This window comes from Miscanthus floridulus, chromosome 12, assembly GCF_019320115.1.
Source record: "Miscanthus floridulus cultivar M001 chromosome 12, ASM1932011v1, whole genome shotgun sequence".
Classification (NCBI taxonomy): Eukaryota; Viridiplantae; Streptophyta; class Magnoliopsida; order Poales; family Poaceae; genus Miscanthus; species Miscanthus floridulus.
The window spans coordinates 78255248-78271122 of record NC_089591.1 but is presented as its reverse complement, the minus strand read 5'-3'; the positions used below and the strand labels follow the sequence as shown (position 1 = coordinate 78271122).

General features: G+C 46.9%; 1 protein-coding gene and 2 pseudogenes across 1 annotated transcript; 1 reads left to right on the top strand and 2 right to left on the bottom strand.

The window, feature by feature from the left end:
- Positions 1 to 1534: 1534 nt before the first annotated feature.
- Positions 1535 to 4183, bottom strand: LOC136497817 (rust resistance kinase Lr10-like; annotated as a pseudogene).
- A 3551-nt stretch (positions 4184 to 7734) lies between these two features.
- Positions 7735 to 8556, top strand: LOC136497818 (uncharacterized). Its single transcript, XM_066493680.1, has one exon. The coding sequence runs from the start codon at positions 7893 to 7895 to the stop codon at positions 8379 to 8381; it is 489 nt and encodes a 162-aa protein (XP_066349777.1). The 5' UTR covers positions 7735 to 7892; the 3' UTR covers positions 8382 to 8556.
- Positions 8557 to 14486: 5930 nt separating this feature from the next.
- LOC136496200 (putative receptor protein kinase ZmPK1) lies at positions 14487 to 15325 on the bottom strand (annotated as a pseudogene).
- Between the last annotated feature and the right edge of the window lie 550 nt (positions 15326 to 15875).

The window sequence follows — 15875 nt, the reverse complement described above, 5'->3', positions numbered from 1 at the left end:
CAGGACCAGTGCGCCTGACGGCCGTGGGACTCCACTGCTGAACGCTGTGCGAGTGCACGCAACGCATCGCCTTGGTTCGCAGCCGGCGGCGAGAGTCCCGGTGCACCAGCACCTTGGCCCACGGTGTGGGTCATCGGTGCCTAACATGTCCCGGCAGCCCCATCGGGGGCCCAACGTCGACGCCGATGTTTTTTAGACTGTCGTGAGCCATTGTCACCGGCATTGCTTGGGGAAATCAACACCCAAACGCAACCGCCCCATCCTGCCAGAGCTTGCGGGTCTCTGCTGCAACTGCCTCGCGCACGACCACATCGCCGCTCAGTGTCGCTCCCCGTCCCACTGCTTCCGCTGCCAGGGTACCGACCATCGGGCCAGGGCGTGCAAGCGTGGTCATTCGCCGGCGTGCAAGCCTTCGTCCTTAGAGGTGCTTCGCCCCGGTCAAGGTGCCAAGGCGTGTCGCCTTGCTGGTCCAAGGTTGTCGCCGAGAGGTTGCGACACGCCAGGCCAGGCGCCGACGCCGTCGTCGCCTCGTCGTGTGCAGCAGTCGACCAGGTCGTTGTCGTCGCCGCAGCAGCAGCCTACCGCTATCACCACCTATGGAGCTCGCCACGCCTGAAGCGGACTTTTCCCTTGTTCTTGTAGCGCTCGTTGGTGGGAATCAGCCAACTGTCTCGCCAGAGGAGTTCCGGGCACACCTTGCCTCAACGTACGAGCTGTCGGAGGGTGCGGCCCGCGTTTGTGCCTGGTTCGGGGGCAGCTTCGCATGCGAGCATCGGCTGGACGGCCGCCCTAGCTTGTCGTGTGAAGGAGTTGGTCTTGAGGTTACGGCGGACCTGGTGCTGTGGAGCCGGCCGAGGCAACTGCCACCCGTAGTCGACTCGACGCTAGACCCAATGTTGGTTGAAGTGGCAATCCAAGTTTCGCCACCAAACTGTCACTCCGCTTCAAAAACAGGCCATGGGACATGGCCACCATCGTGGTCAACAATCCTAACGATGTCCAACCGGTCTTGACTTCGACCACGGAAATGGAGATGATGGGCGTGCCGAGGGACTCCTCGAGCGATGACGACGCGGGTAGGCCTGCGAGATGTGTGAGAGATGTGGGTTGTGGGTTACGGTAATCTTTGGATTACTGTAACTTGACAGTTTTATAACAAAACTTTCTACTCCTACTTAATGAAAAGCATGCCAAAGGCATGATCTCGAAAAAAAAATTCTAAAATAATGTTCTACTCCCTCCGTCCCAGGATATCTGTCGTTTTCGTTTCCCGAGAAATAACTTTAACAAAATATATATTAAAAAATATTAATATTTTTGGTATATAATTGTTATCATTGGAAATATATTTAAATCTAGTTTTTTAATAAATTTATTTGGAGATACAAATGTTACACGTATTTTCTATAAATCGAGTTAAACTTGCACTACGGAAACCAAAAGCGACAGATAATTTGGGACAACGGGAGTACCTTTTGGTACCTAACTTGGCAGGTAGGGATAGCCTACCTGTGTCACACCACACATGTAGCGGTACAATTCACTCAACTCACATATTTTTATCTTTATAGTCCACCAATGCATGATGCTAATTTACAAACCTCAGCCTTTATTGTTTAATAATAAGTAAAAACAGTACAAGACTTGACAATAGGGCTAACCGATAGCTCACCGTCTCTGCCAATGGTCTCTCTGCTACTTTGGTATGTGTGACGTGTCACTCCACAACCCCGAGTTAGTTGAGCCAATGTTGCTGTCCATGACGTAGTGGAATGGGTTCGCAGGCGGGACGATGGCCATCTCCCCCTCCAGCATCCGCACCACGTTGCACATCGACGGCCGCGCCGCCGGTTGGAACTGCACGCACCACAGAGCCACCTTGCACATGATCTCCGCCTTCTCCATGTCCACCTCCCCGATCCCGTCGCACGACACGACGTACTCAATCTCACCCTGCTCGTACTTCTCCCAAACCCATCTCGGGAACCACTCTTTGCTCTCGCCCCGGCAGGGGTCAAAGTTCCGGCGCCGCCCCAGGATCTCGAACAATACCATTCCAAAGCTGTACACGTCGCACTTCTCGGACGCCGGCAGCGCCATCCACAGCTCCGGCGCCGCGTACCCGGGTGTCCCGCGGCCGCCGCCGGTCAGCGACATGTGCGTGTTCTCGCGCTCGCCCAGCCGCGCCAGCCCGAAGTCGGCCACCTTCGGGGTATAGTCGGCCGTGAGGAGGATGTTGGCCGGCTTGATGTCGTAGTGCACGATCCGCTGCTGGCACTCCTCGTGCAGGTACATGATCCCCTTCGCCGTGCCGACGGCGATGCCGTGCAGCGTCCCCCACTCCAGCGTCGTGGCTGTGCTGCCCTCCTCATCGCCGTAAAGGTATTTCTCGAGTGAACCGTTCTCCAAGTACTCGTAGACTAGTGCCTTCGTGTTCGCGTCGAAGCAGAAGCCGTAGAGACGGACGAGGTGCACGTGGTACGTCCGGCCTATGGTGCCGATCTCCGCCATGAACGCCTCTTGAACCCTCTTGTTCATGGACACCTTCAAGACCTTCACGGCCATCGGCATGCCGTTCGGCAGCTCACCCTTGTAGACCACGCCGTAGCCTCCGGACCCCAGCTCCGACGAGTAGTTCCGGGTGCAGGCCGCCAGCTGCTCGGAGCTGAAACGCATCGGCTGCTCGTTGAGGATCTGGTTGAGGAACATCTCAACTGGCCCGACCTCGATCACCACATTTTCCACGGCGCTGCTGGCTTGCATCTCACTCTCAGCCATTCTTTTTCTCAATTTCTTCCAAGACTTTCTTTACGATTTTCTTCTTCATCTTCTTGTTCTCGTAGATTGTGTATACTGAACAACGAAATGAAACAGCCAATTAATTAGCTAGCAAGTCGCCACTGTACTAAGTCAATAAGGAGAAGAAGGTGCCAGATCGATGTATCGTACTGATTGCAACTGCATTCCCCATGTCTATGACGCTTCTGGGGCCGTAGGCTTGATTAGAGTCTGCGTCATGGCATGCGTCACATAAGCAAGTTATAGGTGAATGAACAGTTCAGTCAAAGCCTGGAATGAGCTTGCAATCCCAACTAGAAACACACTGATATTTTATTCCTTAGATATCTACTGCCATAAACATGGGGGAGGAATCAAAATTTTGCTTCTGAACAAAATTTCTGAAAGTTCTGGTCATTCCATCAATTGCTCAACTACAGGAGGCAAGGAGCACAAGCATGAAGCTCGTATCTCCAGCTGTGAACCCACAGAAACATTCCTATAACATATGACTGACAGAATTAACAAACTGAGAAACTGACTAGCCCGAATACTCACCACCGAGAAAATCTTCAAAACAAAACGGAAACTAGCTTTTTTTTAAGAAAATGAAACGGAAACTAGCTGAGGAAGAGGAGCTCACCTGTGTGGAGGATACCCTGGACGTGTTCTGTCCTCTTTCTAGCGCCTTGTGCTCGCTGGCGAGCAACTGCTGCGCTGCCCGCTGGGCTAAATCACTGAGGTTATGAGAGACCGCTCTGACTGGAGGAGCAGGAGGACGTATGCAGCTACGACTTGATAAAGGCCTGGCCCCCTGGGCAGGCACACACGCAGCTGTTGCTGACTGCTTCCGGGCTAGCTTGATTAGAGTATGCGTCATGGCATGCGTCAGATAAGCAAGTTAGTTGAATGTACAATACAGTCAAAACCAAGTAATGAGCTTGCAATCCCAAGTTCCCAACAAGCAATTCTAGTTTTCTGAACAAAATCTCTGTAGGGAGGAGGAATCAAAACCGGCTGGGAGCTCCAGGAACCATCCTATCCTATAATCTCTGAAGAAAATTTAGTTTTCTGAACAAAATCTCTGAATGGATAAGAGTTACTGATCATTCCATCAATCCACAGAAGGAGCACGAGCATGATTGCATGAGGTTACTACCTCCTGACTGAATTAACAAGCCGACGTACCCAAATACCCAGACCGACAACAAGTGCTTCAAAACAGAGGAAACTAAGAGGAAAAAGAGCTAACCTGTGTGGAGTGGATAGCCTTAGCCTCTCCGTGTTCGGCCTTTGCTCGCCGGCGACCAACTGCTGCCCGCAGGGGCAGGGCTAAATTATTGAGCTGACGAGAGACCGGTCTAGCTGATGACTGGTGATTTGTTGAAGGAGAAAGATGACGGGAAAGGACACACTACTGCATAAATCTTTTTGTAGTGGCGGCTCTGGAGGCTTTATAAGGTTGGTTTGTTCAGCCGTCCCTACCTAAATGTCTCTATAAATCATGTATTTGTAGAGATGGTTCTCATGTCGTCCCTACAAATCGATATGTAAGGACGGCTGGTGTCTACAGTCGTCCCTACAAATCGATTTATATGGGTGGTTGTAGTACCAGCCGCCATTTTTCCACAAAAAAAATTAAATTTATAATTCAAATCTAAATTTACAGAACATATATATATATATAAATATATATATATATATATATATAATTTGAGATGGGCTAATCAATCAATCGTGGTCGTCTCCTTCGCCCGAGCCCCCCCCCCCCCCCCCCCCCCCCCCCCCCCCCATCAAGACCACGCACGACGCCTGCGGATTGAGAGGAAAGAAAAGCGCAAGCAAAAGGCAGGGAAGGGCACAGCAGGGAGCACAGCTAGCCGACATGTACCTTGCTCCAAAGTACAAGTCCAAGAGTACAAAAGTATTATATAAACTACAATTACAAATCCAATTCACAAGAATATATACAAGACCAATATAAACTATAATTACAAGACCAATGTTAAATTTCATACACATTGTTATCAACAGCTTAGAACTAGTCTTTCAATCTCACGAAGGTGTTGGTACTGAGGATTTCTACCTAAGTCAGAATCTCGGTCATGGTAGGTGCCTTTGACGTGTATAATCTGGTCCAATATGAAGTTGCAAAGGTCGACGACGAGCTCTAAGAGTTGGTCATCCTTGTATGGGTCTTTTTTCATTTCTTTCTCTTCTTTCTACTACAAGAGAACAAGTTTCAGTTTAGTATTTCATACCATATGTGAAGTTTTTATACTACGGGTGAAGAGGTTCAAACTTACCCTTAAGGGGTGTCTCCTGTAGGCACCGGTGTTACTCATCATAGAACATACATAGTATCCACAATGTACACTCTCAGGCTTCTGCTTTGGGCACTATGTGTTTTGCATATGGAAATGTTAAGTAAAGCTTTTGACAGCCATGTAATAGCCAACCTTTTCTTCCTTACTAGATCATGCCTTCCGTGATGTTTAGTGACATAGAACCTAAATGCCCTGTTCGAATTATTTTAGCAAATACAACTTGTTAGTATCAAAAGTGAACATTATAAGTATGTATACAAACATATAAGCTAATGAGGATTGTCGATATATATACGTCTTGATAATCGATATGAAGTCTTTGTATGTCACCGGGTCCCTATCTATTGAATTAAAGACTCATGCCATGCTCCTCCCGACATCGACGTCTATATAAATCTAGTGGTTGTTGCATGAATTTAATCATAAAACTAGATAAGCTCTTTTGCATCGAATAAAATATATCGAACAAAGCTTTAAATATAGAGTTGAACTTACTCGAAGTTGTATGGTAGCCATATAGTAGAGTATTGTTGGAGATTTTTAAAATATATCGAACAAAGCTTTAAATAATTGTATATACTTCAGATATATATGAATATAAATCAAATATAATTACATGAAGCATACAAAACACCATGGTAGAGGAAAATTAATTAATGACCTATTTATCCATAAATAATTAAAATGCATATTTATTGATTACAATAAATAATTTCAAAGACAACAATTAGCAACAATTATATTTTACCCCATATCTTTCATGCAAATCCTAGTCCAATTTCATCAAACATAAATTTACAAAAACAAAATTAATAAAAAAACTAAACCCTAGATCTAGATCTACATGCACATAAAACATCCATAAAACTAACTAATTATTTACTAAAATCAAGAAACATGGACCAAATAAGGATATGATCTTGTTCCCCTACCTAATTTACCCTAATATATTCAAAACTTGGGTCTAATTTGTTTCATAAGTAGCTCAAACACCATAGAAGAGAGAGAAAAAAACAAAACTCTAATTACTCGCTGTCCAATCATTAAAACTTAAAAAAAGTGTGGAATATCATTTTCTTACCTTTTACAACCTCTTCATCAAAGGATTTGAAATCAAAACATTCTCCCTTAGTATAATAATTTTTAGAAGGTGCCCAAAGCCTCTCCATCTTTTTTTCACGGGTTGGAGTGAGTGACCTAAAGAGGAAGAAGGTGCTGTAGTTTTTTTATATGTGGGTCATTTGTAGGGGCGGCTGGTGATTGAGCTGCCCCTACAAATCGCAAGTATTTATACGCAGGGCATTTGTAGGAGTAGCTCAATCACCAGCCGCCCCTACAAATAGCAACACCGGGACGGCTCAATCACCAACCGTCCCTACATGAGCCGCCCCTACAAATAGCAACACCGGGGACGGCTCAATCATCGACCGCCCCAATAAATCCGACCCATTTGCAGGGACGGCTCGTATTATCAGCCGCCCCTAATATTCCATATGTAGGGACGACTGGTCTCGTGGATCCCGAACACATTACCATAGGGACGGCTCCATTACCGCTCACCTCAAAAAAAAAATTTATTCGGTTCCTACGGACCGTTTTTCAGGTGGCAGGCACACGCACGCGGGCAGCCATTGCTGACTAATTTAGAGACGTTGACTGCGCGGATGGGTCCGTTGCAGACTAATCTGTGAGGTTGCTTCTGCTGACAGCGACAAGCGCGAATCCTCGGAATGTTCTTCCGTTGCATCATCACCATAGACAGAAAGAGTGCAAGACGGATCTCTTCTCTGCTGGATTGGGCCGTAGGGCCAGACAATCTGTTCATGGGCCTCTGGACGCATGTCACACCACGGGAAGCTCATTATCTAGCCCACTTAGGTCCATGAACGAATTCAGTTGAGTTTGTTGTCCGAGTTGGCCCAATGCTTGCTATGAATCACCGAAACGTGTCTCCCCGCCGCGAAAAATATCTGTGTCCCTATCCATTCTTTTCTGGCCGGCAAAGAGCTGCAGTTTCCGATGGTGGACATGCCACGGCAGCAGTATATTCTTTCTGAGCTACGCAAGGCCATTGTTGTCTACATCATGCGGCCCAGTTTAGCCCATCGCCTGGAGCGGAAAGTGGGTGGGAATACACACACGGCACATGTATGTAGTGTGTGCCCGTATATACCATACATGATTCTTCAAATAAAGAAAATTAAAAAACGGTGTCCATACGTTCACAAAACATGGAGCCAAACTTTTCGATCACACATGACATGGCCTGTCGTTGAGATTTCACAAATCACCATAGGGTCCATAGCCTGTCGTGAGATTTCACCGGTCACCAATCACCAATCACCATAGCCTGAGTTTGATAAAAAAAATTATATAGAAAACAACAAGGTCCGCGTTGTTTGTGCCGCTACTACTATTCAACGAACGCGGAAACTTATCTCCGAAGAAAATGGCAACGATCATACGAATAGTAAGCGCCAATTGCCTGAATTCTTAGTGGTTATCCTTATGCATCCAAACAAAATCATATATGGACTCATTGGCTATATATACGCATGCACAGCGTCCGATTTTTCCTTGGCGACCTCGGTGCAATTGCGTGGGAAACATCGATCAAGTTGCGCCATTGAAATATTGAACAGTACTACTAGCACAACTAGAACTAGAAGACTTTGACCACGCAAGCCAATCAGAGCGGAGCCTCCCTTCTTATTTTTGCCCCTTCCACCTTCCCCGTCTCCATCACGCTCTTGCCCAGCTCTCCATCATCAGCAACGAGGAGGAGCCATGGTGCGGGCAAGTCTTCTCGCCGTGCGCGAGGCGCTAGCGGTCGGCGCTGCGGCGGCCACGCAGCACGACGCCGCCGCCGCCCCGCTTGGTCCCGTGGCGCTCGAGGCCATCGCGGTGGCCGCCACGGTGGCCGTGGCGGCCATCGCGGCGTTCGGGTGCGCGCAGGGCGCCAAGAAGCCGCGCCGCCAGAACAACAACAACGCCTACTACTACGGCCAGGGCTACCCGCCGCCGCCCGCCGGCGCCTACGGCTACCCGGCGCAGCAGCAGCCGCCCCCCGGGTACGCGTACCCGCCGCAGCAGAGCGCTGTCGGCGGGAGGCCCGGCCGCAGCGGGCTCGGCGCGGGAGCCGCGGGGCTCGCCGTCGGCGCCGTCGGAGGGCTGGCCGCCGGCGCGATCATCGGATCGGCGCTCGATTCCGGCGGCGGTGGTTGCGGAGGAGGCGGCTGCGGTGGCGGTGGTTGTGGCGGCGGCTGCGGTGGTTGACCTCTTTCTTCTTTTAAATTATGTTTTACATCTACCATGTGATACTCGTGGCGATCTGCGTGGTATTATGGCTTGTGTTCACGGGTTTTTTATATTGTGATAAAAAGAAAAAGAAAGCACGAATTGATTCGATGGGAATTTGTGATGTCAGGATCAAATGTTCTTGTGCGAACCATGTCTGATCTAATCATCCAAATGTTCTTGTCGCGTACATATGTACATACTCATGTTTTCCTGTTTATTATGATGATGATGCACCGAATCCTCATCACGTTCTCATTAAATTATTATTACATATTCGTCCAATCTCAATAAGAAGTTCTATTTTTTGTTGTTTCCATGAGTATTATGTTATAGTATATAGTGTTTTGTGTTTGAAACATGAATGATGATTCATAGATTATTTCATAGTTTCAGCCATGTTTTTATCAATTAAAAACATATTCTAGACAAAAATAATCGAGAACTCCATCCATTTTTTTTTTTACTTCTCGAACCACACAAATTGGCCATTCAATGTAATCCGGCGTTTCCTACCATTCCATGTAATCCGATACCGCGAGATCTCGCATTTCCCCCAGACCCCCACCGTGTGATGTTTTCCTTCAATTGACCCTCTCGCTCGTCCCTTTGGCTCCCACACTTAGCTCTGTTGCCCCGCCTCTCGGCTCCCACACTTGCTCCGTAGGTCCTAGGTCTGGTTTGCTCCGTCTCTCTCCCAAGTGTCACTTGATAATTGATCAGCCTAGGGGCAACTAGGAGTAACTCTGGCGATAGGTCTCTGGAGAGGAGGAACAACTCTGTTGATAGGCCTGTGAGACCGTTGATAGGCCTGTGAGATGGAGGGTCTCTAGAGAGGAGGAACAACTCCGTTGATAGGCCTATAAGAGGGAGGGGCAACCCGGCCGTAGTTATTTGCGGAGAGAAGTCCAATGTTCTTTCATTATCTAAAAATAAATTTTAAAACTTATTTGGTTGTACTTAAATTCAATTTAGAACTATTTGGATTAGAGTGGATTTTAGTACAATCAAACGAAGTGTAAGAAAATAAACAATCCCACATATATTTTAGAACAAAGTACCAGTTCTCTCTCTCTCTGGCATTCATTGACTGTTTGAGTGTTTGACTTCAGGACACTGTACAGCTGGTGCTAGCCTAGCACGAAACTGTCAAAACAGAAGGTGGTCAATCACTGTAGTATCACGGCACGTCGCTTATACATACAAGACCAAAATTATTTAGCTAGTTTTTTTTGCGTGCTCTCTATTTTGGTCCACGGCCTACCTGACACTTAGGTGATCACTTGGTTTATTCCACAATTTTGGCCCAACGAATGGCCACGGGACACGGGCCCACGGCCAACTATCTCTCCCAGTCTCTAAATAACTGTCGTTGTTGGTATGCATGTCATAAGTTTGACTTGATTTATAGAAAATACGTGTAATATTTTTATCTCTAAATAAATTTATTAAAAAACTAGATTCAAAGATATTTTCAATGATACTAATTATGTACCATAAATATTAATATTTTTTAATATATATTTAGTTAAAATTATTTTTTGGAAGCGAAAACGACATGTATTTAGAGACATAGGGAGTAAAGTCGATTCCGTTTCATGTAGGTGAGTTTCGACATTCAAATTGTACAGTACTCATAGAAGCTAAACTGATACTCCTCCGTCTGGATAAGAGTGCAACTCTAACGTACAAGTTGTATCTAAAAAAGTCAACTTATACACATAGCCCAATGATTGACCAAAGCTTGGCCCTGATTTTCGCCATGTTGTTCAATACCACTTTAGCAATACTTTTCAGCGAACAAAAAATATTTTTCTCTCACAATAAATCAGTATAAGCTAAATTTCAGCGAAACGAATTGTCTTACAAAGATAGAGATGTGGTGTGCAAACACATTAGGGAAGTGAAATCTCTGTGTTCTTTGCTAGATTTTTTTAAAGAACCAAGCAAAAAAGCTACCAATTAATATTAATAAAAAAACTCAGACTAAATAAACAATGCATTAAAGTGGTATAACAGAAAAACGTAGCATCAGTTACGGGCCTATTCGGCAGGACTGAAAAATACTGTTCCGACTGATTGTTGTAAGAGAAAAATACTGTTCTGGCAGGACGTGAACAGTGATTTCGTGAGTGACAGAACCAGCTAGCCGAACGGCCTCTACAATTGCTAACTAGTCAGGAGAAACATTGCATCAAGGCATACACCAGTAATCTCATCCTATGTACCAGTGTATAATAATTGGTATCAAAGTTGACCAAAACACTCGATAATAGTTAATAGATTAATATCCCCAGCCCGGGTGGCGGCTGCTCTGCTGAGATATTCGAAAGTGACTTGATAACAACCATTTCTGTTCTGAAATCCCCGCTCCTTTAATATCAATGTATCAAATTCTCTGACGTACAATTCGCCGTGTCCGTCTTTTAATTTTCTAATCTAAAACAAGACTACGGTGAATATAAACGCTCCCATGTCCCATCACCCATATGCATAGTAGTATTAATTAGAGATACAAACCTCAAATTTGACATTGTATAGGAGTATATCTTAGGCCTCGTTTAGTTTCTTCCTAAAACTTTACATCATATCACATTAAATATTTAGGACACATGAAGTATTAAATATAGACTATAAAATTAATTAATTCCACATATTGCGACTACTTTGCGAGACGAATCTTTTAAGCCTAACTAGTCCATGATTTGACAATAAAGTGCTACAGTAACACATAGGCTAATGATGGATTAATTAGGCTTAATAAATTCATCTCGCTGTTTATTGATCAATTCTGTAATTTATTTTTTATTAGTATCTGAACACCCCATGCGATACCCCTATGTAACTATCCGATGTGACACCCCAAAACTTTATACCCTAGATCTAGACACCACCTTAGTTGCTAGTGGCAGCTTGAGAGTCATGATTTAGCATACCCAAGCGGTTGCTAAATATATTATCTGAATCAAATTTTGAAAAAGAAAATCATAAAAATGTCCTCCAATAAGTGGGTAAAAGAATTCAAAAGGTAAAAAGTTGCTAAACTCACAAGCTTGCAAGGCACTCCCAGATCCCAATCCATTGGCCTAGCATTCTTCCATTCCGGCCGCGCTTGGCTGACTGGTGACCATGGCCCCACCTAGCCGCTCCCCTTCCGCAATAGTGCTAGCTACGTAGCTAGCTTTCGTGAAGGTAAGAGACAAAAGCAAAAATTATTTTATACAATCTTATTTTTCTATGTATTATTTGATCCACATATTTCTCTCTCAGATTTTTGGACTATATGAAATAGATCAGCTATTTGGTCATCGCTAGTGACTACTCTCTCTCCTACTTTTTTCGTGTCCACATCATAATAGCTAGCCAAATAGCAATCTATTGGGGGCGTCCTTAGGGCAGCTCCAGTGTGTAGAGCGAACCCAGCATGCAAGTGTCAGACGGTTCAATGGCCCTCTTCGCTTGAACTTATCAATCATAGTATATTATTTTTCTTTCACAACAAATTAGCGAATTGTACACGCATGAACAGGGCCATGTAGTGTGAGCATCGGCTGCTAGGACCCGTCACTCACCATGCAAGTGCCATGCAGAAGATTCAGCATCCCTCGTCTGGTCTCTCTCTCTCATGCGTGTACAATGCTGATTACTCCCTCCGTCCACATAGGAAGACAATTCTCACTTTTTGAGAAGTTAAGCCGTTTGAATTTTGACTAAATTTATATAAAAAATACCAACATTTATGATATATAATAAGTACCATTAGATTAGTTATAGAATATATTTTTATAATAAATTTATTTGAACATATAAATGCTAATACTATTTACTATAAGCTTGGTCAAACTTCAACTATATTGACCGACGTGGATTCCACAGTTGTATTCTTTTCTTGACAGAGGTAGTATTATGCTAGAGGGTTCGACTCGTCTAGGTGGTTTGCTTTCTAGTCTGACAACGACGGTTCACGCGCTCCGGTGTTCACGGTTCGCTTTTCTTCTCCCTCGGTTCGATTTCACGGTACAGTGGAGAGAGCATCTCTACCAGATATCCTGTCGAATCTCCTATACCTAAAAAGCAATAGTTTAGGAGATGAAGATATTGCAGCAGATCTTCAATTTCATCTCTTATATATACTTATAACTTTTAAGAGATCTCCTAAATACGCATCATTTCTCCTAAATAAAGGAGACAACCCTTTCTCCTCTATCTCTGAAAAAATATAGGAGACAAGTTTTAGGTAATCCACTCTCCTATATTCTAAATTGTTTATCGGATATTTTTCTAAAGCAACTTATAGGAGATGCAATATAGGATGTCTGGTGGAGTTGCTCTTAGCTAGTGGTTGGCTGCTCTGGTTGTTGCTGCCTGGAGGTGGGGGTGCGCACCAGCAGACCCAGCACTCAAATGGAGCTTAGGCGAAGCTCTAGGCGCTGATAAGATCATATGTTTTAAGCTCCTAACATAGCACAATATGGCAGAATACCTCAGCCATGGGGGTACGGACTGTAGGGGACGCGGACACACTTTAGAAAGAAAAAAAAACAGTGATTATTATCAGCACCTCAATGGTAAAAATCTAAGCACCCATAAGACAGTGCACCCCCTCATATTTCTCTCCTAAAATATTCAAGGCAAATCCCTTGCCATCTTTATAAAAATAACGCAATCACCAATTATTTGCATGGCTTATTGTTAATTTTTATTTGTTTTGACGGAGGTAAACCCTGCTATTAAGAAAGCTAAGTAAATGTCTCATTGTTAATTTTTATTGACAATCAATACGCTATGCTTTAAAAGGATAGGACGAAGATGAGTGCGTGCGTGTGGATTTGTGCGTCCGTAGCGTGTTTTACAAGAGAAATGTGCATTATATTTAGAGAAATGCTAACCTTCAACCGAGTGTTTTAGAAGAAAATAGACACCAGATTTCCCGCGGCGAGCGATGGCCATCCAATTCGCGCGGAGGAAGAAGGAGGCCGTCAGATTCAGCCGGTGGCAGTGGCGGGTTCCGGCGGCGCCAGTTGCGACGAGGTAGGCGTCTTCCTCCTCCTCCACCGGAGACGAAGACGACGGCGGCGGCCGCTAGGGTTCCGGCGAGCCTCTTTACCTCTTTCTTCTCCAACTCTGGCGGGTACAGAGGGGCTGGCCGAGGGAGGCAGGGCAAGCCAGACGGTGGAGATAGGTGGTCGGACGGTTTAGGGGAGCTGGCGGTGGTAGCGATGGCCGGGCCAGGTTGGGGCGGGGAGGCTCGCCGGAGCTGGAGAAGATGGCAGTGGTGGGGTGGGGGAGGGGAAGATGAAGGCTGCCGCGGGGGTTAGGGTTCACCGGAGCTCTGGTCGTCCAACCGCTTCACCACTACGTCGTGACCGTCTTCCAGCACGACCCTGTACAGGGTCCCCGACGCGCCCCTTCTGAGCTTGTCCGAGAACCTGCCAGTCGCGTCCGACAGCTCGTCGTAGGTGAACCTCCTAAAATGGCTGAACAGCACCGCATACCCTTCTTCGTTGTGGACCCGTCTTCTGGCAGCGGCCAGATCAGCTCGGAACACGAACATGTACCAGACGACGATGAAGATGGCTTCCACGACGAAGATCACCGCAAGGAACGAGTAGAAGTAGACGAACTTTATTTATCATGTTTCCCCTGACATGGAAGTAGGAGGAGCCGACGACGCTGGCATTCCGCTCTTGCACTGTGCAGGCATGGCCATGGAAGTCCAGCACCGTCAGGTTCAGGCCCTTGACCTTGAGACGCGTTGGGACCTTGAGGAAGATGTTCTGCTTGCTGTTGTCCGGAGCCCCGCCAAGATCTTGGGTAGTACTCGCCGGCGGCCATCCTGTAGCCGAATGCCTCGCTGTTGCAGTCGTCCAGACACATCTCCATGGACACCCCGGGGGTGTAGTTGAAGTCGAAGCCCCAGGGCATCACTGCAAAGTACACAGGCTCGCCGCACTTGACGTGGAACTTGTGGCAGCAGCCCTTACTCCAGTCGCTGGCATCGCGGGCCACGAACCCCTCCGGGCACGAGCACGCCAGCGCTAGCCCCGGCAGCGGCTGGTACGCGCACACGCCATGCACGTCGCACTACTGCGGGAGCGCGGCGCACGTGGTGCGCCAGCTGCCATCGGCATCATCGAGGCTGTACAGCCGGAGGTTGCCGTCGTAGTGCAGCGTCAGCCGCCTCATGACGCCCTTGTGGTCGCTCACCGAGAAGGCGCCGCGCCTGTCGAGGCTGCCGTACCGCTACTGTTGTAGGCCGTCCGGTTGTTCTTCCACCACCACTTGAAGGGATCCGACTAGTAGTTGCTACTGATCTCCGGGCCATCGTAGATGAGGTTGAGGATGTTGTTGCTGTCGAAGTAGAGGTTGTAGTAGCACAGGCCCCTGGCGGAGCCCGACACCAGGCGCTTGTACCGGGTGATGGGTTGCTCCGGGAGGAGCGTGTCGGTGGGCCAGTCGAAGCTCTGCCATAGCGTGCGCCCCACGGTATCGGCCACGACGAGGTTGCCAGTGTCGAGAAGCTGTGCGCGGTTGGTCTGCGTGCCACTGGTGTTCGTGCCCCACGCCACGTCGCCGTTGAGGTCTCTTAGCACCAGCAACTCGTCCCTCCGGAACTGGGCGCGCGAGCCCCTGCCGTTGATGGGGCGTCGCGGTTGGCCGTCCACGCCGGGATGGCATCCGCGAAGCGGGTGAACCAGATGGCCAGCATGTAGGCGTTCGCCGCCACCTTGTAGAAGCCACACTAGAAGTTGCCGCTGGGAAACAGGAGGACGTCGTCGCAGGAAGTGTCCTCCACGGGCATTGAGTCTCCACGCCATATAATGCTCCGGACGCCAGCTCGCCGAAATCACAAGGGAAGGCACCGAGACCAGCAGGAGGCAGACGAGAAAGGACCAGCTGAGGATGATGGTGTGTGCTCTCATGGTGCTTGCTGCGAGTTTACTGGTGTCAGGTGCATGGGCGGCTTTATTTTGTACACTAGAGATCGGGTCTATAGTCTACGACTCATGTGACCTGCTGTGGTCATGGTACATCTTTTTATATATATCCCTGACATGTGATTTTCAGGAAGCTGGCACCAAGTCCATTTGCACCTGTACACTATCATTTCCAATTTTAAGCATGAATAACCTAAGAAACCAATATTCCCATACCTATGGGCTTAAAAGCATATATACGAGTACCAAATTTCGTTCCATAGATATGCTCCACTATGTATAGCAGCCATGCCCAATTGGAGTCAACACTATATGGCATCATAGAATCCATTAAGCTCGCAAAAAGTCCCCGATAAAAACCATATGGGAAGTCAAACAAACAACTAGTAAAACTGAAGGTAGATCATAGAATCCTAGTTATGGAAGCTTCAAATACCCGATCAAACAGTCTTAATATAAGCGACCCTTCGAATAACAAAATAGTAGCAAGTCAAACAAGCAAATAAAATAGAAGATCAAGATTCCTCGTTAGCTT

Coding starts and splice junctions, on each gene's coding strand:
- LOC136497818 (XM_066493680.1), top strand. CDS start 7,893: ATGGTGCGGGCAAGTCTTCTCGCCGTGCGCGAGGCGCTAGCGGTCGGC.